The sequence below is a fragment of the Periplaneta americana genome, chromosome 12, assembly GCF_040183065.1.
Source record: "Periplaneta americana isolate PAMFEO1 chromosome 12, P.americana_PAMFEO1_priV1, whole genome shotgun sequence".
In the NCBI taxonomy this organism is placed as follows: Eukaryota; Metazoa; Arthropoda; class Insecta; order Blattodea; family Blattidae; genus Periplaneta; species Periplaneta americana.
Genome location: NC_091128.1, coordinates 134,490,159 through 134,514,864, shown reverse-complemented (window position 1 = coordinate 134,514,864; position 24,706 = coordinate 134,490,159). Strand labels below are relative to the sequence as shown.

Below are 24,706 nucleotides of genomic sequence, written 5' to 3'. Positions count from 1 at the left end.
CTGATGCTTTATCCACTAAGTCACACCAGATACCCACCCCGGCGTCGGACAGAATCGTCTCAGTTTAAGTTCCAACTCTTGGGTTCCCTCTAGTGGCCGCCCTCTGCACTACGTCATAGAGGTCTATGAACGTAGGACTGAAGTCCATACATGTGCTGAGGTGCACTCGTTATGAGTGACTAGTTGGCCGGGATCCGACGGAATAAGCGCCGTCTTAAATCACGAAGTGATTTACGCATATCATATACATTATTTTATGCCCAAGGTTGCGGGTTCGATCCCGGGCCAGGTCGATGGCATTTAAGTGTGCTTAAATGCGACAGGCTCATGCCAGTAGATTAACTGGCATGTAACAGAACTCCTGCGGGACAAAATTCCGGCACATTCGGCGACGCTGATATAACCTCTGCAGTTGCGAGCGTCGTTAAATAAAACATAACATATACATTATTTTAATGTACCGAAGTACGTATGATATTTCCATGCAGATATTCTGCGTCGTCCACACCTGTGGAGTAACGGTCAGCGCGTCTGGCTTCGAAACCAGGTGGCCCGGGTTCGAATCCCGGTCGGGGCAAGTTACCTGGTTGAGGTTTTTTCCGGGGTTTTCCCTCAACCCAATACGAGCAAATGCTGGGTAACTTTCGGTGCTGGACCCCGGACTCATTTCACCGGCATTATCACCTTCATATCATTCAGACGCTAAATAACCTAGATGTTGATACAGCGTCGTAAAATAACCCAATAAAATAAAATAAAATAAAAATATTCTGCGTCATCATACGATGAAAGAGTAATGGAACGGAGTTGCTTAGTGGATAAAGCATCAGCACGTAGAGCTGAAAACCCGGGTTCAAATCCCGGTGCCGGAGAGAATTTTTCTCCGTTCCATTTCTCTTTCATCGTATGATGACGCAGAATATATGCATGGAAATATCATATGGACTTCGGTACATTAAAATAATGTATACTATAGTAAGTAGTTTAAGCCTACCTTCCATACAAAATGTTCATTATTGACGATACTTTATCATAATTGACATTATTACTATATTATTGTTATTATTATTATTATTATTATTATTATTAAATAATATGTCAATCTTCAAATAAGTTGCTATGCTGTGAGTTGATTTCAGTAGGCTTAACTATTTAATTTTTATAAAGGAACGAATATTATGCTCAACTGAAGAAGCATGTGTTGAAATTCCCCTGGAAATATTTTTCAGATCGCTGAAGTTTCAATAGACACACTGTTCTCTCTTTTTTCGTTTGTTGTTGTTTTGTTTTTGACAGCAACAAGCACGACCAATAGAAAAGTTTATTTCGCACCACATTACCAAAGATCCATTTATGTTACTCACACCAGGATGCATTGAAAGCTCGCGTTTTAACATTATCTTTCTGAAAAATTGTCAATGATGGCGTAGGTCTGTCTTAATTTAAAACTTTCCTTTTTTCAATATTATTTCCTATCGATAACTATACTCTAACAATGAATTTATTACAATTATCATAATTATTTATCGCATCTTTTTCGATTTCTATTTTCCCGAAACACATAACTACAGTGGACCACAGGACGATTCACCACTGTTATTCTCATCCCAACCGACACTTGAGACCGGCATTGACAAAAGGCCGGGTTCTGAATGGGAGAAGTGAAGGCTGATGGGTGGGGGAATACCTGCTAGCCACAAGAAATGTGCCTCATCTCAGCTTTCCGAGTGCAACCTTAAAACCCGTGGAAACATACGAAATGCAGAAGCCAGACCCGGCACGAGCGATCCTGGCCTCAGGAACAAATTTACTGGAAGACAGGTCTATATACATCACAAAGTTTTCTACATCTACAACTCTATACGCTTCATTGAAATAATATAATATGTTATATACAACTAAAAACCACTAAAATTTTGAGTTTAAGGAAGCAAAGTGACTAAGACCCGGCCTCACTTGCCTCAGCCAATCAGCCGCCACTGAGACTCATTTCACCGGCATTATCACTTGGAATGTTGATACAGCGTCGTAAAATAACCCACTAAAAATTAACTTGGTTAAATTATGCCTTAGCTCTTTAATTTTGTACGACAGTTAGGCTATCACATAATTTTATTTCCTTACTAGCCGTACCCGTGCGCTCCGCTGCACCTGTTAGAAATATAAAATAATTACATAAATAAAATAGGACGTTTGATCCAGGGAACATTCCTGTTTGATAGAAGGATAAATCGTTTAATATGTTACTTAATTTAAATTGTATTTAAATAATTACAATGCGGTCATTTCGGTCCAGAGACCAGGTGCAATGACAATTCCTTTAACATGTTTCTTAATTGTTATTACATGCAACCATAGTTTAATGAAGATTGATATATCATTTAGTTTTAATGTATATACTTTATATTACTTGCTATATGTTTCAGAAGTTACTGTAATAACATTGTAGAATTATGTCCATCTAGAGAAACTACACTTCTGAAAGTTAGAATTTATAAAACAGTTATATTACCGGTTCTTCTGTATGGTTGTGAAACTTGGACTCTCACTCTGAGAGAGGAACATAGGTTCAGGGTGTTTGAGAATAAGGTGCTAAGGAAAATATTTGGGGCTAAGCGGGATGAAGTTACAGGAGAATGGAGAAAGTTACATAACACAGAACTGCACGCATTGTATTCTTCACCTGACATAATTAGGAACATTAAATCCAGACGTTTGAGATGGGCAGGGCATGTAGCACGTATGGGCGAATCCAGAAATGCATATAGAGTGTTAGTTGGGAGACCGGAGGGAAAAAGACCTTTAGGGAGGCCGAGACGTAGATGGGAGGATAATATTAAAATGGATTTGAGGGAGGTGGGATATGATGATAGAGACTGGATTAATCTTGCACAGGATAGGGACCGCTGGCGGGCTTATGTGAGGGCGGCAATGAACCTTCGGGTTCCTTAAAAGCCATTTGTAAGTAAGTAAGTAAGTAAGAGAAACTACACTTTCCAATGGTGAAATAATAATTAAACAATTAATTAGCTTCCGATATTACTTCATACAAGCACAGCAACATTCTCTGTAGGCTATGTTTAATAGCTTTCGATTGTTGTTGTCCAAGGCCCCTTATAGGCGAAGTCATTTGTTTTTATTTCAGTACAGCGCCTTAGATGGCGTTGTTATTGTAATTTTAAAACTCATTTATCTCATTAAATATCAGTCATATCAAAATTTAGTATAGAATAAAACTTATCGGAAATTACTTTTAAAGAAACTTTTGTTATATAACATTTTTCATTATAATTAATAATAAGGGAGATATTTCGATTTATTTAATTCAAGCCCCCTTATAACCCCCCTTTTAAATAAAGTATTTTGAATGCCATATAGCCTAAAATCTAAGTTACAACGAACTTAATTTATATTCCAATTTTCATATAAATCGGTTCAGCCATTATCGCGTGAAAAAGTAACAAACATCCAGACAGAAAAAAAAAAAAAAAAAAAAAAAAAAAAAAAAAAAAAAAAAAAAAACGATTTTCGGTTTCAGGATGGTTAATTATACATGTTAACACCAATTATTTTTGGAAGATCGAAAATTACCAGAAAAATTTTGGCTACAGATTTATTATTAGTATAGATGTACAATCCTCTATTAAATTTGATATAGTTCTTGGCCAATTACGTGACTCGCGACCATGTCAAGGTTTGATCTCAAAGTAGCAGGCGATACATCAGTCACTCAGCATGCGATGTACTGTATGTATGTATGTATGACCTATATAGCCTACGTATATACAAGCGGGACGGCGACCTTTGTCTGGAGTGGGAAATAGAACATACCAAGCATTACAGGATCCGGATTTAGGTCGCTTCATCTTGTGTCAACAAGTCTCAATAACGCAAGCATCTCTTCATTAAAACATACAGTACAGGCTCTCATGCACGTCACAGAGTGAAGGTGGCTAGTGAGTGAATGACGGGTTTTTATTCTCATTGAAAAAAACGATCAGAGTGTCCACACCTGGCCGCGAAAGCAGGTGGTCCGGGTTCGATTCGCGGTCGGGAAGTTACCTGGACCTGGTTGAGATTTTTCCGGGGTTTTCCCTCAACCCAATATGAGCAAATACTGGGTAACTATCGGTGCTGGACCCCGGAGTCATTTCACCGGCATCATTATCTTCATTATCTTTAGATTTCTCGTTGTCGTACAATATGTACAAGAAAAAGTTATATACAGCAATGGTTTCATGATATATTGGATTCTAGTTGAATGTTAGTTGTAGTTGTAGTCAGGTGTCATGCTGGTTGGAACACGTGTTCTTTAGTGGTGAATTTCTTAAGTAAATAAATTAAGCCTATTAGTCCTACTATATAATACTGTATACTGAATTTATTAACATAGTGTTATATTTACTCTGTAATTTGCCAATTATAGCTACATTTTACATTTTTGGCTATATCTATACTTCACTCTTTTTAATTTATTTTTATTTGATATTTTTCATTTATATCTATATCAGTGTCGTTTATTTAGGTAGTATCTATTTGTTTGTTTTTTGTTTTTTTTTTTTTACTTTTAATTTTTAATTAGTAATTACACTTGTATCTTGCATTTGTTTCTGTTTTCTCTTCTTTTTCATGTTATATGCAATTCTGTGTTTTTTTTAATAAATCTGTACTGTCTATCGTAATTGGGGCTTTGCCCTGTTATAGACATAAATAAATAAATAAATAAATAAATAAATAAATAAATAAATAAATAAATAAATAAATAAATAAAATCCCGTACGTACGCTAAATAACCTAAGATGTTGATAAAGCGTCGTAAAATAACCTACTAAAAAAACGATTGAACCTTGCGATCGAAAATGAGTTCTGTAATACAAACCACATTTAGTTCTGTAACTTTATAATAATCTAGTGGAGTATAGATATAATGTTGTTTTTATTGTGAACAATTTAATCTTGATTGCGCTTGTATTTACAAATCTGAAACCTGAATCCTTCACATCGTTCTAAGCCTCCCAGTTCCAGCACAATACAACTGCGGCATCTCTACTTGCACGCGATGCGATACGAATCTAGACCACCTTTCAACCATCCCGACGTCCCACACCATGCTTTGTACCTTCGTGGCCGCTATACCATTTCTGAAACGCCTCTTACTCCGCGCCCACTTGAGTCAACTTGCTGTTGTGAGCTGCCGGTATTTTGAGCAAAGCGCCTACCTACATTCATGCACTTTTTGAAAACTTTGTGTGCAGAGATTTCCTCATTTTCTTAGAAAAATGAATATTATGGAAGTTACCATTAGCTGCTATCAGAGGTCTGCATCGGACGTTTTCGCTCGAGCGCCAAGTAGTTCATAGCATAATCCGATAGGTAACGCACATGCATGATGGGTAAAATTGTCACGAGCGATAAATCCTCGAACGTATAAGCAGAGCGTTAGACATTCCTTCTTGTTACAGTGATGAACTGTGTAGTAACATCATAGATGTTTATCATTTCAAAACTTTCCAGTGTTGAACTAACCTCTCCATAGTACAACTACAAAACTTACTTTAAAATGTAATATAAATGTTGTAGGTAAATGTTTTTTTTCTTTCCACACAGGAGTGATTTTGTTTTTGCCACATCTGATAGATGTTATTGGATGTAAATGTAATTATTATAAACGGAGAACACAATCACGATAATGCAAGAACTGTATCAAGTTTTCTAGTAGTAGTAATAATAATAATAATAATAATAATAATAATTAGTGTATCAATCTTTGCGTTTGTAACAGTTGTGCAGCATGATTATTCGTTTTATTATATTTTCTGTGACGTTATCTCTGTACTAATATTGTTATTAATCTACTGCTATATCAATAATATTTTGTAAAACTTTTCTACATTGTCGCAGTATATAGGCGGAACACTATGTATGGACCTCTCATATTATTAAATCAAATATTGAATAATTATTAATTAGCAATATTAACTGTACATCGAAGTTTTTCATACTATTTTATTTATAACTTCATGTTCCAGTTTTGGTACGTTCCATTAACTGTTCCATTAAACGTTTGTCATAAACGCAGAAAATAAAGCCTTATTTTTACCGTGTATGCAAAACATATGTGTATCTTATCTGTCGTCTTTCATACAAGATAAGACATGTCGGTGAGATGACATTGTACTGTGCTTCTATTTATTACGAGCGTATCACGACCGATCGTATCTCACTCGAGGGTGCGACACTCGACCGAGTTCAAGCGAGCGATTTAACTCCAATGCAGCACTCTGGCATGCTATATAAAATGTCTACCTTCGGTTACTCTCTCATTAACCATTAACGTCTACCATACTAATGTGTATCTTATTATTAGAGTCTGGATTTATATGCACTAAAAGTTAAGAGTGACAGTGAGTATAGTTGAATGGATGTGGTGTCGGTTAAGAGAGTTTTTGAGGCTGGTTCACAAGACTCCGAAATGTGACAATAGAGAATTTAGTCACAAGGACTAGACAATGCATCTTGTAAACCGAGCTCTTATTTGTAAATGGCTGTTAGGAGGATTTAAGACCGTTAACGGTACCAAAAGGAAATATTAAACCACAAGAATTGCATCTAAAGGAAATGTGAGCATGACTTCTGTGTTTATAAACTATATCGACTAACATTATTAATTTTTATTGCATACAAATGCGTGATCTAGTTATTATGTATGTGCTGTACACTTGTAAGTCTTCATTAAACGGTCTCCAAGAAATTAATTTTGTCGAAAACTTGAGTCAAAACTTTATGGGGGGGGGGGGAACATTGCGAATCAAACATACGCCGGTTTAGAAAGAGAGATGGAAGTAGGCCTAATGGTACTCGTGGTTTATTGGTGAAAAGAAGTTTCGATTGTATTTTTACATTGTAAGTAAATATAGTACAACACAACGTTTAGGCCCAATTGTATAAAACTCCCTAACTAAAGATCAATTTTGATCGAAGATCGGAAAGTGAATCGAGTTCAGACACTTCTTCTATTGTATAAAACTTTTCTGCGATCAAATTACCTAGGTTCAAATGCAATCTAAGTTCACCTGAAAAGGATTTGGCAAAATCGCATAAACAGGCGAAGTATGTGATGCGCGGGCCATGTTGCACAGGTTTGTTCAGTGTCGCCAATTTAGCGACTTTAACTCGTTTTCAACGACAATTTCTTTTAACTTTTATATTGCTTAAATAGGGATTTAGCGACCTTTTTAGCACCCCACAGCGACAAAATTTAATCTTTCTTTGTTGGTAATGAGAAATCTAGCGACTTTCCAACTACATTTTGGCGACTTTCCGTACACTCTGTTGGAGAAACTGGTTTATTTTGTGCATTGTAAATAATGGCCGACAATTAGAAGAAGATCGACCGTTCTCCAAATTGTTATGCTATGGTGTTTGATACTGCTAAACATAATAAAGCTTTATAAAACGACGATTTTCGTTTAGTAATACAGTTAATTGAAAATTTATGACTGTACCTATCATATCAATTAATAATTAATGGTTGTTATAAACATAATATTATAATTATAGGTTATGTTATTTGATACTGCTGAACACGATAAAGCCTTGTAAAATATAAGAATGTTTGTGTATAAAGGCAAGAAATTGAATATATATATATATATATATATATATATATATATATATATATATATATATATATACATACATACATACCTACCATATCTATTAATATTAATAATAATGGTTATTCTATTTGTACAATCTGCCACTCGTATATTTCAAACAGAAAATAAATAACTGAACTTGGATTGTCTAACTTAATCGGAGAAATTTCTTCAGTCAAAGTTGACTTCAGTTTAAGACAAATTAATCTCAGATTAGACTTTATACAACACAAAATTCCAAGTTCAGCTAGAACGATGATCAATTTAACCTCTGATCTAAGATTAAATGGTTTATACAATCAGCCCTTAGAAGACTGAATCTAAGGTTAATTTCAACATCATCATCAACAAGTTTCATGGCGTTGGACTGATGTCCTGTTCCGCTTCATAACTCCGCTTTTTTTAGTGATCTACCTAGATCTCTTATATTTATTGGCTTATAGCTTCGGCCATTTTTGTGAATCACTAATCAGTATCGAATTCCTAGGCCTACATCTGCGTGTACGTGGAATTTAGGCCTATAGAGAACGAGTTCTATAGTAATCGGGGAAGAACATTCACTCGGAATTCGTGACTGACAAGTTCCGGCAGTCCCTGTCGGAACGAAAACCTGAATGATGGATGTGGGAAAGTGTCATAGCTAACGCATGCGCATTCGATATGGGAATTAAATACCAAATGAGCCGTGTACCTGCTCGTTCACCATTTCAAAACAAATCCGGAATCGCTCTTATTGATTGCTGCCACAACGGTGTAATCTACATGTGTAATTTGCGGCAGTAATTCAGCTTTGGTGGAATATATCCACATTTACCGTTTGGGATTGAGTTTATCAGTAGAATTTAAGATAGAATTGGCGCTGCAGAATAACGGTTAGCATGTCTGATCATGAAACGAGCGGACCCGGGTTCAAATCCTAGTCGTGACAAGTTATCTGGCTGAGATTTTTCTTTTATTTTTCGGGTATTTCCCCCATCCCATTAAGAGCAAAAGCTGGATAACTTTCGACGCTGGATCTTGGACTCATTTCGTTGGTATTATCACCTTCATTTCACTCGTATGCTGGGTAGCCATCGCAGTTAATAAAACGTCATAGAATGAACAAATTTGAAAAACAACACAAATTAACTATGTGTAAATGAAATAGTGTTGTATTTATGTAGTTTGTTTTGTTCCGTAAGGACAATTTCTGACCATAAAGATTTTTTTTATTTTCTGCTTGACAACTCTGCTATACCTGGTAAGGTTTATCTTGTCTCAGTAGCAATAAAACCAAGTCCCTTCAAATGAGGGTCGAGATTATAGGAGGGTTGTAAATTTTCAGAATTCCTTTCAAAATCTTGTTATTGTACAGGCTACCGGAACTCAGTTTGTTGAAAGACAAGCTCAGTGACGGAACTATACAGTACGAAGAGAGATATTTTGTTACTTTATTTTGCGCTACAGAACGTATCAACTAGTCCCTTCCGCCACTGGCATCGCTTCACTCCCCCCATCGCAATAACAACACAGACGAGGTAAGACATATCTCCTTTCTCTCTCTTTTCACAGTGAGACAAGATTCATCACACAGACTTTAGTAAGCTGTGCTGTTATTTGTTTATTTCCTTATTTGCCTGCCTCTGTCTGTCTGTCTGGTCTTGTCTATCTAATTCATCTAATGTAATGTAATCTTGTCTAATATAATGTAATCTAATCTAAATCTTACCTTATCCTAATCTTATCTTATTCTTATCTTATCCTTATCTTATCCTAAACTTATCTTATCTTTATCTTATCTTATCCCTACCTTATCTCATCTTTTACTTATCTTATCTTTATCTTATTTCTATTCTTATCTTATTCCTATCCTTATTTTATTCTTATCCTTATCTTATCCCTACCTCATCTTATCTTATCCCTACCTTGTCTATCCTTATGTTATCTTATCCTTATCTCATCTTATACTTATCTAACTCTTATCTTGTTCTTATCCTTATCTTATCTTGTTCTTATCCTTATCTTATCTTATCTTAACCTTATCTCGTCTTATCTTATCTTATCCTTATCTCATCTTATCTTATCCTAATCTCATCTTATACTTATCTAATCCTTATCTTGTTTGTATCCTTATCTTATCTTATCCTTATCTCATCTTATACTTATCTTATCCTTATCTTATTCTTATGTTATCTTATCCTTATCCCATCTTATACTTATCTAATCCTTATCTTGTTCTTGTCCTTATCTTATCCTTATCTCGTTTTATCTTATCTTATCCTTATCTCATCTTATACTTATCTAATCCTTATCTTATTCTTATCTTATTCTTATCCTTATCTTATTCTTATCCTTATATTATCTTTATCTTATCCTCATCTTAATCTCTATCCATCTATCTACCTTATCTACCTAATCTATCTATCTTATCTGTCTGTCTCTGTCTATCTGTCTGACTGTCTATTTCTATCGATTTATCTATTTCACTATTATCTATTTCTCTAGTCAGTTATCTACCGGTTATCTATTTAGTTATCTATCGGTTATTTATTTAATTAGTTTGTTTAGTTAGTTATTTAGTTAATATAGTTAAGTTTCGGAATCGAAATGCTTTGCGTATTGCTGAAGTCGTCTTGGACTTCAGTTGGGTCTCTTTTATTACATCTTACCTAACGATTTCTTTATTATTCCATAGATGCCCTGCCCATTTACGTATGGGCTCATATTCCGTTCACGATACCCGTGCATAAATTCTCCAAGAAACCAGTACTTTCACTCAAGCTTAAGCACTTATTACATCCAGAACGGAACGTTGTACGTATGCGCACAATTACGTTGTTCTATTTACTTTTTTATCCACGTTTCATTTTGTAATTCAAAGGAGACCGCCATACCATTCTACATAGATCATTCTCGTGGTAATATCCTCTGATGCTTTTAAATGGAGTTTTAAAGCAGGTACATGTGTGTGCTTTCTAACTAATGGTCTAGCTCGCATTTAAATAGGAATAAATCTTTTTCTCTTCTGACTCCCACACTGGATAAGGGGAGAATAATTCAAGGTAGGCCAATAATTTATTACTCGTTTCTATGGAAATCAGTGCAATTACGTTGAGTGTGATGCGATGTATATAAAACAATAATAATGCGTCTCTGTATTGAAATGTTAACGCAGAACATTAGATCTATTGTCTTTTTTAAACAATCTAAAAGTCAAATAAACAGTCCAAGTTTGCTCACAAGATTGACATCCCATTTATGATTAATTAGGGAAATTACTGTACATTTCCTCTTACCTGTGTTAAGTTTAAGTAGCTGATCACGTAGAGATACAGAGGTGCTTATGGCTTATTGAGAGGAACATGAATCATCCCCAAACACTTAGCCCCACCTCGCAGATCTTTATGAGTCGTCATGTCCGAGTCTTATGGCACGCAAGAACCTGGAGGGCTCCAGTGCCTCTGATGCAGAACTATGAGTCATCTAGAATTCACAATCGCTGTCATCTACCAGTTGTAAGACAAACCGCGAGGAACACCCACCATAGAGGAAACGACTCATCCAAACACAAGTGGGGCCTATTTTCCGAGACGGACATGATGAGAGGGGAATTGTAGAGATTACTGGTGGAATGGCGAGGAAAAGCAAGAGAAACCCGAGACGAACCCCCACAACCTTGGCTTTGTCCACAACAATTGCAACTTGGCCTTGGATCTGCGGTCATCGAAAGGCAGCGCTGTACCAACTGAGCTACCAAAGCGGATATAATCATGTAAGAAATACTTACTTGAAAAATTTATAATCAAGTTTGACAAAATATGATGGTTAGGTTTTAATTAATCGTGTTACAGAGTGTTTCAACGGTGATGGTCAGTAATTTACAGATGAAAAGTACAAATTGAAAGAAGAAGCTTCAATAAACATTGACTCGCAAATTAACCGTTCACGCGATATTTGCTTAGCCAGAAGAGGTCCTATACCATGGCATTCTAGGTCACCAGATTTAAACCCGATCTGTAAGCAATGACTCGCAAATTAACCGTTCACGCGATATTTGCTTAGCCAGAAGAGGTCCTATACCATGGCATTCTAGGTCACCAGATTTAAACCCGATCTGTAAGCAATGACTCGCAAATTAACCGTTCACGCGATATTTACTTAGGCAGAAGAGGTACTATACCGTGGTCTCCTAGGTCACCGGATTTAAACCCGATCTGTAAACATCGGCTCGCAAATTAACCGTTCACGCGATATTTATTTAGGCAGAAGAGGTCCTATAACATGGCCTTATAGGTCACCAGATTTAAACCCGACCTGTAAACAATGACTCGCAAATTAACCGTTCACGCGATATTTACTTAGGCAGAAGAGATCCTATACCATGGCCTTCTAGGTCACCAGATTTAAACTCGATCTGTAAACAATGACTCGCAAATTAACCGTTCACGCGATATTTACTTAGGAAGAAGAGGTCGTATACCATGGCCTCCTAGGTCACCAGATTTAAACCCGATCTGTAAACATTGAGACTCAAATTAACCGTTCACGAGATATTTACTTAGGTAGAATAGGTCCTCCTAGGTCACCAGATTTAAACCCGATCTGTAAACATTGACTCTCAAATTAACCGTTCACGCGATATTTACTTAGGCAGATTAGGTCCTATACCATGGCCTCCTAGGTCACCGGATTTAAATCTGATCTGTGTTTGAGTGTAAAAAGCCTGGTTTACAATTCTGAGGTCAACATACTTCAGGAATTGCGATTTCGACAAATAAGGAATGATCCAGGACAGCCCGAGAGGATTCTCACTCACTACAGAGAAGAGCATAACGTTGCGTTCAGATGCATGGACAGCATTTTGAACACTTGCTCTAGGTAGAATTCAGTTAGGAATGACTGCACGTCTGCTCTTGGTCAGCGAGGAATCTCAACAGAAAATGTGCATATCCCGACAACTGTTAATTTACAGCCCAATGTGTATTGGAGTGTTTTTTTTTTCCGCTTCTGTTAGTTTGTACTTTTCATCTGTAAATTATTGACCGTCACTTTTGAAACACTCTGTATATACAGAAAACGTGAAAAGAATAAAAGTTCACAGAAATTTGTCTGATAATAAACGTGTATAAATAGGAGGAGACAAAGCAATTCCTTAAAACCGACCATGTTTAACATTATAGTAGTTATTATAGTAACAGAAAGGAAAGAATTTATTTGTGCAGCACGACAGAGCCCTTATCTTCCCGATAGTCGTCCCGATTCTATGACTGTCGCTCATAGATTTCGCTAATGCCGAGAGGCGTAGACTACTTAGTTCGTTAGGGTGCTATTCATAGACATTTCGCTAGCCCGCGCTACGAGCGTGCTAAATTAGCCCCGGCTATCGACTGGTTACTTGTACAGGATTCGATTCATATCATATCATATCATATCATATCATATCATATCATATCATATCATATCATATCATATCATATCATATCATATCATATCATATCATATCATATCATATATCATATCATATATCATATCATATCATATCATATCATATCATATCATATCATATCATATCATATCATATCATATCATATCATATCATATCATATCATATCATATCATATCATATCGCTAACACTGGTTTATGAATACGAAAAACTTTAGTTCACTGCTCATCCACCGGAAGCACGCGCTAAGAATGTCTATGAATACGGGGTGCTATGCATAGACATTTCACTATTCCGCGCTACGAGCGTGCTAAACTAGCCCCGGCTATCGACTGATTACTTGTACAGGATTCATATCATATACCATATCATATGATATATCATATCATATCATACCATATCTGGAATGCTTTACCTGCAGACTTACTAAAGGCTTTACCAATAACTAAAAATGTATTTAAAAATAGGCTTAAGGACTTTACTAATAGACGGTAGTATATTATACACACTATTTAAAGGGTGTAATTGATATACTGTTATTTGAAGTGTTCTATCAGTGAGGAACTGTGTTGTGTCGGTGAAGTGTGTAGTGTCAGTGAAGTCTATTGTGTAAGTGAAGTGTGTTTATGTCAGTGAACTGGCTGTGCAAAGTATTTGAACAGTGAAATGGTTTTGAAGTGTTAGTGAAATCAGGATAGAATCAGTTCAGTGAGTGAGTTGACAGCGAAATAAGTGTAGTGCCGAAAGGTACTTGTGCAGTTATAAGCCTGTGACACTCGTGGGTCTTAGTTCGAACTTAGGGTTAAGATACAAATTAGATTTACTTTAAATGTTATTTTAAGTGATCATGCTTCATTTAATTTAGGATGCTCATTGTTATTATTATTATTATTATTATTATTATTATTATTTATCATTATTATTAATTGTTTTTAATTAGTTGTGTTTATTATTAATTGACATTATTGAGTGTAATTAGTTATCACTGCCACCGGGTATATACTCATTTGCAGTGTGAATAAATATATACATATATCATATCATATCATAGGCCTATCATATCATATCATAATATCATATCATATATCATATCATATCACATCACATCATATCGCTAACACTGGTTTATGAATACGATAAACGTTAGTTCGCTGATCATCCACCGGAAGCCAGCGCTAAGAATGTCTATGAATATGGCCCTCAGAGACTATCCAGAGTGCACCATACGTATTGGGTCTGCATTGCACATTGCACTCGTAATGAATTATGATAAAGAATCGTTGGGATGTCAAAGGTGAATTAGAGTATCCGGTGAAAAACCGCTGTATTGCCGGGAAAACGGACTTGTCCAACACAAGTTATAAATTTAGTGTGGATCGACCGGAATTTCAGAGCGCCTAGCACTAAGCCGCTGTGGCTGTTATGACAGAGTTATTGGAATGTAGAATATGTAGTCGAAGCATAGAAATAAAATTAAATTGGTATGGCACCGATGCAGTTATAATTGGAAATTCAAAATATCGTTTAAAATAATTACGCTCTAAATTTTATGTGGCATATAATTCAATGAAACGCGTATACACTGAAAACAAAAGCCTTCTCGCAGGGAAGAACCTGTACAGTGAAAGTTATAACTTCGAATTGGAATGGTAGAATAGCTTACAGATGACGACAAGGAATAGTGGATTATTAAAGATGTCGTAAATTAACAAGTTATATCGGAACACAAGAATATCAGGATGTTAAAATCATAGCTCAATAAAAATAGATACTGAAGAAGAGAATGCAATGTAAAAGTGGTGTCTAATATGCAGCAGAGAAAAGGGTTAATACTGACAATTCAGGAGGAAGAATAGAACAAAACGAAATAAATACATTGAGGAAGATTGCTATTGCAATGAGGAAATGTCATATCGTAATATCTTAACTGCATTTGAGGAAAGTGTATAAGAGAGCACATAATTTCTTTTACTTTTATACCCCTGCATAACAACTGTTAGCATTTGTTATTTATAAAATATCCAGGGAGTTTCAAAATGGATGGTCAATAATTTACAGATGAATAGTACCAATATTAATCCAAGCAAAAAGCTCCAATACAAATTGGTCCGCAAATTAAACGTTGTCGAGATAATGCACATTTTCTGTTGAGATTCCTCGCTGACTAAGAGCAGACGTGCAGACATCCCTAACTGAATTCTACCTAGATCAGGTGTTCGAAATGCTGTCCATGCATGTGAACGCAACGTTGTGCTCTTCACGCGGGTAGCCCTGGATTATTCCTTATTTGCTATTTTTATTACATGATCCCAAACAAAGAAATCTAATCGGAATTAAATCCGGTGACCTAGGAGGCCACGGTACAGGCCTCCTCTGCCTAAGTGCATGAACAGTTAATTTGCGGACCAATGTTAATTGGAGCTTTTTTTCCGTATTTCAATTTGTAGTTTTCATCTGTAAATTATTGACAATCGCTTTTGAAACACCTTGTAGAAACATTTGCAGACTTACGAGTTGTTATCAGCAGACGCATTTTGAAAATATACACATATTTACATATTCGGAAAAAATTGGACTTGCGAGGTTTTGCAAGTAAGCCGACGATATGCTAAATCAGTGTGTGGGACGGCTTTGTCAATTTCGAGAGTTGGGAGACGAGATAATAAGATGAAGAATGGAAATGGTCTCGCATTTGTCAAAGATGAAAATACTTAGATTTGTCACAACTGCGAAATGTAGAATGCTTAGACCTTAGAGTGAAGAGAAGTTCAGGTAGACAAAAAGGAGTGAAGGATGCATTGGTAGGCATATTTTATATGCTGTAATAGATGAGGTAAAGGCATCCCTACGTTGACTCACTGATCCATTCATTCACTCACTCACATACTGACGCTAAATCACTCACTCACAGACATACACTGATTCCATTAATGCCGTCTCGTTCTTTACTCGTACTCACAACGAAATTACGTCTTCTACCCCCATCTCTACCGTATACATGCGGCTTAATTCGTCTGTATTGTGTATTCCAGTTTTCAGTGGTGTTCATACTAGAATAGCAGCTGCGCCGTCGCGTCATCACAAAATAGAACTCGTTTGTGATGTATGCCAACATTTCATACGTTCAGCGGCATGCCTGTGCTAATAATAATAATAATAATAATAATAATAATAATAATAATAATAATAGTAATAATAATAATAAAAATAATAATAGTAAAAATTGAATACATAAAAATATAATCACAAACAGGAAAATCCATTCCGGTATACAATATTAACTAAAAAAAAAATAATGCATATGAACTTAATCACACAACTAAAGGAATAGTACAATTAATATAATCAGTATGGGTTAGATTGAAACAATGACTATTACCTAGATATTAGTGTTAATGGAAAAAAGTAAAGTAATGACTATATTTAAAATAATAATAATAATAAAATATATACCTTCAAAAAACTAATTCTGTGCATTTAAAATATTTCTAAATAATCTAATTTCAAACAACTGAGGACTAAGACTACCCCTGATTTCCAGCGACAGCGAATTCCATGAGAAAGAACTTGAGTATAGAGATGTCTGCTGACGTGGTATTGATAGCAACAGATTGTGCTGTGAACGTGTATTACGATTATGATGTGAAACTAGGAGAGTAAACCGAGTGGCAAGGTAGTTGGGTGTGGAATAATGTATAATTCGAAATAGCAGGCAAAGAGAATGTATTAAACGTCTATCTTGCAAGCGGAGCCAGGAGAGTCGTAGAAAATATTCCGATATATGATCTTGCCAGCGGATATTGAAAATAAATCGGACGCAGACATTATGTACACGTTGAAGTTTGTGAGAAAGTTCAGCACTTAGGTCGCTATATAAAATGTCACAGTAGTCAAAGTGAAGCATTTCAAGAGTCTGTACTAGAATTTCTTTGAGTTTAGTAGGAAGTAAATTTTTCATAGGAATGACTATCGGTGTGTCTTTTATACAGGGACATCATTTTATTTTTACTTCAATTTTTATTGTACCTGAGTTTTTGAATGTGCTTCACTCCCACCCCTTCTACTAATGAAGTTCAACCGTTCGCCACATAGATCCAAGACTGCCTATACAGTCATAGTAGCCTTACTGTCATTTTAAACAGTACGTTCCAGAAATATGTTCGCGTTTTCCAGTGACGAAAGAGCTTTCAATATTGAATCATATTTTCGCACAGGTACTGTCGTCCATTTGCCTACGTCGTATCCCGGTTTCCCCCACCAGCTTTTATTCGCCAGCTAGTGGCTGGGCTCTCTTAGCTCCTTTCTCAGAACATTAATTTCTGTTAGGAATTGGACGTCTACGTAAAATTATACAACTGTTTAAAATAAATAAAAGGTCCTTGTTAAGTAATTAACTGTCACGTGATTTCTTCCCTTTTTACGACCTACGACATCATCACTTGGACGATCAGTAGATAGTATGTCTGAGTAATTTTATCTTTTCGGATCGGGCAGAAGTGAAGATTGAATTTACAGTACCTAAGGTACCCTTTTATAGAGTAGGTACGGAATTATTTCAACATGAGTTACTAGTACGAAGAACGAAACTAGTAATTTCAATTAGGTACAATAGTCTCTAGTGCGATAATATGCACGTTAGAACTGAAGCCTGTATCGAAATGAACGGCCACCATTTTCAAAAATATGTTTAAATATCCACATTATGATTATTTTTCAATTTAAGTTCATTCTCTATATTGTATGCTAATGTGCTGTAGACAGTATAATATACACTGCATAATGAATACGTTCGCATGGATAACTCAGTTCGTGAGTAAAAACACGCATTGTTAATACTGTACTGTATTTTCATTAAACAAAAACCTAATGAAAATGAATCAAACTCAAAAGCGCAATATTTCCTAGTTTACGTAAAGGGATGAACTACTTTTCTTCCCTCCTATACCTAGTAAAGTGATTTGTTAATATATTACGCCAGTATCATCGAACTCCAGTCGTGGAACGGGGTAGCAAACGACGTTAATCCAGAGGTATAGGCAAGTTAATATTAAAAATGTTAGTAAAAATAAAATGATGTCCTTGTACATACTTCAGTGGGAGGGAGATGAAGTGCGGTACTGAATGTAAACACAACTTCAAAACGTGACGACATTAATGTAATAGATTGTACCTGTTCGTAGATGTTGCCAGGACTGGGAACACAGCCGGGCTCTATGCAGCACGACGGAGGGATCTGCTTGTAGGGCGTCGAGTACCAGTCATTGTAACTGTCATTTCCGCAGCAGTGCAACTGAAACGGGAAAAATAATATTTGGTTCAGTGAACACAACATTTAAATACTTATTTTTAAATGTAGCTAGTTTTACTTCCACCACTGATAATACCACTGGGTAACACTTTGTCATTATTTTAATTTTCACTGAAAAAATGTTGTTACTTTAAATGTTTACACTGTAATTGTTACTCACAAACACGCTTAATCACTGATATTTATTACTCGAATAATCTTCATTCTTAAGTGGGTATAATATGCAATCTGCTCCGTTTGGGTATGGATAATATTAATTTATTATTATAAAGCTAGTAGGAAAAATTTTTTGCTGGTTATATTATGATTAAAAGATGGGAATTTCCTTATATCACAATCAACAATGCATCATCTGAAAGAACAAATGAAAATCGTAGATGATTAAAATTGTTATTACAAATCAACAGCGGGCATAATGTGTTGTTTGGTATGCTACATTTGAGAGTGTTAAAAGAGTTCAAAGGGAATTTCGACGTGAGTATGGTGTGCGTAATGTACCTAAATACGATTCCATAATGTTGTGATATGGAACATTTGTACAAACAAGTTCTGTGTTTAAAAAAAAAAACATGCGTGAGATCGCAGGCGAAACCCAATACGAGAAGCAGCTATCTCTTGGCTTTGTCCCCAAACTCCCCAGATCTAACCCCTCCTGAATTCTTCTTGTGGGGTATTGTTAAAGACATTGTCTTTTCGCAGAAACCCAGGAATATTGGTGATCTAAGAGTAAAAATTACTCAAGCTTTTCAAGAAATCACTCCTCTTAATATTAGAACGGACATGGGTTGAATTGATTCACCGTTATGAGTTGTGCACGGTGCGCAATGAGGAATCTCCCATCTTTCAGTGTTGTATGCACAGTTTCGACAAATAAAGTTCAGTAGTAAATCTTTTACGGTTTTTTTTAATTTTATTCCTACCCAAACGGATCACCCTGTATATTTGAAGTACTTTCTTGGAACGTTCGAAGCTGATACTGTTTCTTGCGTTATTATAGACCAGTGCTTCCCGAAGTTGGGGTCGTATAAGTAGCTGAGGGGATTCGTGAGATGATTTTCAAAGTAATACAAAAAAGTTTTATTAACATACATTTATTTAGAAACATAAACAATGTTGAACATAAGGATAAAACAATTCTACAGCAGTTATAAATCTAATTAATGTAATAAGTGTGTCTGTTTTTCAGAAAGCTTCTCAAATCCGGACTCCTTATTCCATACACATTCATAATTTCCAAGTTCAAGGCAATTTCTCGCTTTTGTTTTGATCATGATCATAGACAAAAAATGTATTTTGCATAAATACGAGGTTGCAAATATTATTAAAAATATAAGAAGTACGCACTTTTGCAAGCTCGAGATATTGTTGCATTCTTTTGATCCAGAACTGGTCTACACTCTTCGAAACATTCCAACAGTAGGGACTTAGGCTATTTCAATTAGTTTTTCCTTCATATTTTCTGGAATTTCAGCCATTTGTACGAAACTGTCTAAAAACGGATTCACTCTCCATCCGTCACTGTCGTAATTATTTTGAGTTTTTTTTTTCGGAAAACACCGTCATTTCCAATAACTATGGTCCTGGAACACAACTATGGTCCACGATACAACTGTTCAAAGAATATTGTAGAAGTAACACAGACCGTTCGTAGATAGCTGCAGTGACTTGACTTCAAACTACAGTACAGCAAAAATATAGATAAACGAGGTACTACGTTATGGAGTACAAAATTTGAATGGACCATAGTTGTGTTCCAGGACCATAGTTATGGGAAATGACAGTACACAAAAAGCTGTTGTTTAAAATTGTGGAAGCTTAATTACTTGTCGGTAAAAGCAAACTCAATATTTCTCTATCATACGTAGCTAAATCTTCCATAAATTCTTTAATACTCTGGAATGAATCAATTTTCTTTTTGTCGAGTGATATTGACCAGAAGTGAAGTTTGTTTATAAATCCGTTCATTTTATCTCTGGCTCTTATTATATTATCTTGAACTTGCAAATTACTATTCGAAGTATTTAAATGTTCGAAAACATAAAAAAGGAGAGCCAATCTAGGAAACGAAAGAGAATTGGAAAAGAGGTTTGCATATTCCAGTTTCTCGCGTTGCACATACCAGCACATTAAATGTTCTTCTTTTAACTAGAAAACTCTTTTCAACGCGTTAAAGCTGGTTCACAATAAACCGGAAACGAGAATCAGAACGAAAACGAAAACGGTAAAAGTATTAAAATGTGTACATTTCAATGTGAGCATTCACAATTAACGAAATACTTGCCGGAGCCCGGGATCGAAAACAGAGAGTTGACCAAGTTTCAACTTTGGCGTTCACGTTTCCGATCACAGCCCACTAGCTTCATTCTATTGCCATCTAAAAGCTATTTTGTCGTCGTATATTTTGTAGCAAGAAGACCGTGACATAACCTATGCATTATTTTGTTCTGTGCTGTGCATCATGGGGCAAGTTTTATTTGATGAGATTCTAATATTGAGTGTCGAGGAAAATCCTCACGTTTACGATAAGCGGCGCGCCTCGTATAACGATGAGAAAATGAAGGAGAATACATGGCTTTCAATAGCTGCATCTTTGAACACCGATCGTAAGTGAATCATATTTTATTACTGCATTGGTTGTATTACACACTACATATTCATGCTTCAAGTCAATAACTACTGTTGTGTTCATTTTTGTTTTATTACAAATGTTTCTTCTCTAATTATTTTACGTTATGGTAGACTTAAAATAGGTTGTGATAATAAAGATGCATGGGCATATTTATAGTACCACACCTAATGAAATGTTTCAGTTGAAATTTCGAAGTTGGTTAACCTGTGTTTATGTTGGCTGTCTCTTGTACTCATGAGAGAACGCAATTGGTCAATTATACACAAATAACATCAGAATGCGTAATATCGACTTTGCATATCGTTATTGACATGCATATCGATATGCATAGTCACCTACGTTCTCGGTTTATTGTGAATAAAAAATTTTCATATTCACGTCGTCTGCTTCTCGTTTTATTCTGGTTCTCGTTCTCGGTTTATTGTGAACCAGACTTTATTCTATTAAAGCCGTCGTACTTCCGTGTGATAAAGAAGATTTTCATATAACGAGCTCATATTTTCACAAATTTTGCTCAAAGTATATTATAACGCTCTTCCTTTGATGGAATTTACCACTTTATATTGAACTATTCCCGCAGCGCCACGATGATAATAGTTCGAGGACTAATGATGTTTACTTAATACTGTATTTCGTGTCATTATTACACAATACATTTTTATTTTTATCGTTATTTCGGTGGTATCCAATGGTTTTACTTCCGACTTTACAAGGATTCGTATTTTTGAATAGCGTTAAGTACCGGTACGGTAGGGAGGGAAGTTCGCAGAAGAAAGTCTCGCCCAAAAGTGGGTCATGTCTTCAAAAAGTTTGGGAACCGCTGTTATAAACAAAGGACCAATTGGACGGAGTTACGCAATAATAAATCAACTGACAATTTGGAAAATATATATATATATATATATATATATATATATATATATATATATATATATATATATGCACAAATCTGTTGATAGCAGACTAATTTAACTCGGGGGGGAAAAAAATCAAGAATGCGACATCTGAATTTTGCTGCTATTTATAAGCAAAAATTACACTACACAAACACACCTCCAAACAAAAGGCGCCAAGACCAGCAACAACCAGTTCTGATGATGGCAGATAGCAGCCCGAAACATGCAAATCAAGCTTTCAGGTATAACTCCCTGTAAAGTTGATTTGAATAATTTCGAGGGAAAAATTGTTCCGGGGCCAGGCATCGAACCCGGGACCTTTGGTTTAACGTACCAACGCTCCACCAACTGAGCTACCCGGGAACTCTACCAGACACCGATCCAATTTTTCCCTCTATATCCACAGACCTCAAAGTGGGCTGACAACCAAAAGTCCCGGGTTCGATGCCTGGCCCCGGAACAATTTTTCCCTCGAAATTATTCAAATAAACTTTACAGGGAGTTATACCTGAAAGCTTGATTTGCATAATACACGTCACTGTTCGTTAACAGAAGACCACAATTTAAGTCACACAGAGTTAGTGTGCACTCAACGTTGGTTGCTTGACGGTTGTCAGCCCACTTTGAGGTCTGTACATATAGAGGGAAAAATTGGATCGGTGACTGGTAGAGTTCCCGGGTAGGTCAGTTGGTAGAGCGTTGGTATGTTTAACCAAAGGTCTCGGGTTCGATGCCTGGCCCCGGAACAATTTTCCCCTCGAAATTATTCTGGCCGAAACACGTTAACAAGGTAACATAAAATTTTACACGTGAAAGACATATAATACGTTTTCCAAAGTGATATAGTGTTAAAAGTTGTGTAATCAAGATGTATAAAAATTCGTTTATTGCATAAAATTAATTTATTTATTTTCCTTTGAAATATTAATTTAACTGCTGGTCTCTTATTAAAAATCGATTAGCCTTTTTTGATATTATTTGTACTATTTTTGTAATAGTATGAATGTTATAATACTTCTTGCATAAAATGCTTTATAAAAACAGATTTATTTCAATGGCCAATATCTCGAAACAGATTTTTGGCGCTTGGTCTCTTATTGCGTAACTCTGTGCAATTAGAAAAAAGTCTTTCAAGTAACGCTGAAGGTGCTGGGATGTTAATTAACTTGAAAAGCAACTTCTCATAACCCCTCATATTGTCGTTCTGACCTTCTTTGACCTCCATATTATGAAAAAGAAGACACTTTTCCTCTATGAATATGAAGGCTAAAATTAAAACAAAGAATATGACGCACACGCACGCGAATCGCGATACTTATATAATAATTGAGGGGTTTGCCGGAAGAAAGGCGGATAGACCTCTACGCCCTTCTTCGGGAAAACGGTTTAAAATGTAGTGAATAATTCGCTAATTATAGTGGCGAAATTTTGTTTTGATTGTACTGTACATACCTGCAGGACAGGGCTGCGTGCGTGCGTGCGTGCGCGATTTAGTCAGTCAGTCTACAGGTATAGCTAGTGCTGCGCGTTACCGCATACTGTATTGTGTGTGTTTTCTCTTGGTAGAGACTAAGCAAATATATAGAGTTCAATTTAGTCAGTCCAGTTGTTTCCTTTGACTGCTTTTTATGTTCATTATTGTCCTTGGTTTAAGAGTAAACAAACTTATGAAACTCGTAGATTCAGACGGAAATATTTTATGTTCTATAAAGAGATTTGTTAAAATATTCAGATTTTTGGGCTTATTGTTATCAGGATTATACAAAGAATAAATTTTATTTATTTATATTCACACAAAATGGAGATTTTCTTTTTCTGTTATATTCAAAGATTTTGCTTTGCGTACTTAATGTCTACTCAGTATATCTGAAATAATGTAAATTACTTTAGAAGTAGATAATAAATGTCATAAAATGTATCTTTGTTTCAATTCCGTGTGAAATTTAAATCTGAAATCTACATTAAATCCCCTAAGCAAATCATTATATGGATAAAGGCGTATAGACCGAAGTTTTATATGGTACAGATATAAGGAAATTTAATAATATAAATTGCCTAAATGCTACAAAACATTTATACTCGCTAAGGTTTTTAATTTAATGTATAATTTTGTTCACTATCTGTATAACATTTTATTCAGGTGCGTTTTAAAATCTTAGATTGCCTGTATCTCAATTCACCATATTGACGTATACGCCCTTTTTCCGGCAAACCCCTCAATTATGATGTATAGTTTCCTCTTTAGAGTCAGGTTGAATTCACAATGTGGAATGGAAAGAGAAATGTTTGTTTAACTTATCGGGCGATATATTAGAGCGTTTTCGCTAACGGCTAACGCTATGTTCACGTCAATAGTGACGTGGTATTTGGTGATGTATGTTCACTTTCGTAAAACTTCGGAAAGAATCGTAAGAGATCGGTGCACGTATTCCTTTAACGTAAGGCTCTATTATACGATAATTCTTACTCCGTTAAACATTTATCATGTCGTAGTTCCAATGACAGTCAATCAATCGCGCTGTAATTTTTTTGAATTTATAGCTCAATGTCTAAGAAAAGCATAGAAAAAATCGAAAAGAATTTTTTTAAGTGAGAAAAAAAGTCGTAATGTCGATGTGATATGTTCATAATAGCCATTTACACCTTCAAAACATCTCTACGGTGACTGAGTGGTCAAACTTCCGTCCTGTCACGCAGGCGGCCCGGGTTCGAATACCGATCAGTTCTGGGATTTTTCATTGAATAGATCGTAATAGGTCGAAGTGCTGAGCCATAGTGCCCCATACCCGTAA

At 35.7% G+C, this 24,706-nt stretch overlaps 1 protein-coding gene and 1 long non-coding RNA gene across 3 annotated transcripts in view; one reads left to right on the top strand and one right to left on the bottom strand.

Annotated features, from left to right (window-relative positions):
- LOC138710906 (tetraspanin-7-like) overlaps nucleotides 1–24,706 on the bottom strand; it is a 289,955-nt gene that overhangs the window by 56,742 nt on the left and 208,507 nt on the right. For both annotated transcript variants that reach the window (XM_069842100.1, XM_069842101.1), the window contains exon 4: nucleotides 18,252–18,371. In XM_069842100.1, the coding sequence (XP_069698201.1) occupies nucleotides 18,252–18,371 (120 nt within the window). The remainder of the gene's footprint in view (nucleotides 1–18,251; nucleotides 18,372–24,706) is intronic.
- The window catches only part of LOC138710907 (uncharacterized), a 220,256-nt gene that overhangs the window by 20,061 nt on the left and 175,489 nt on the right, over nucleotides 1–24,706 (top strand). The window lies entirely within an intron of this gene.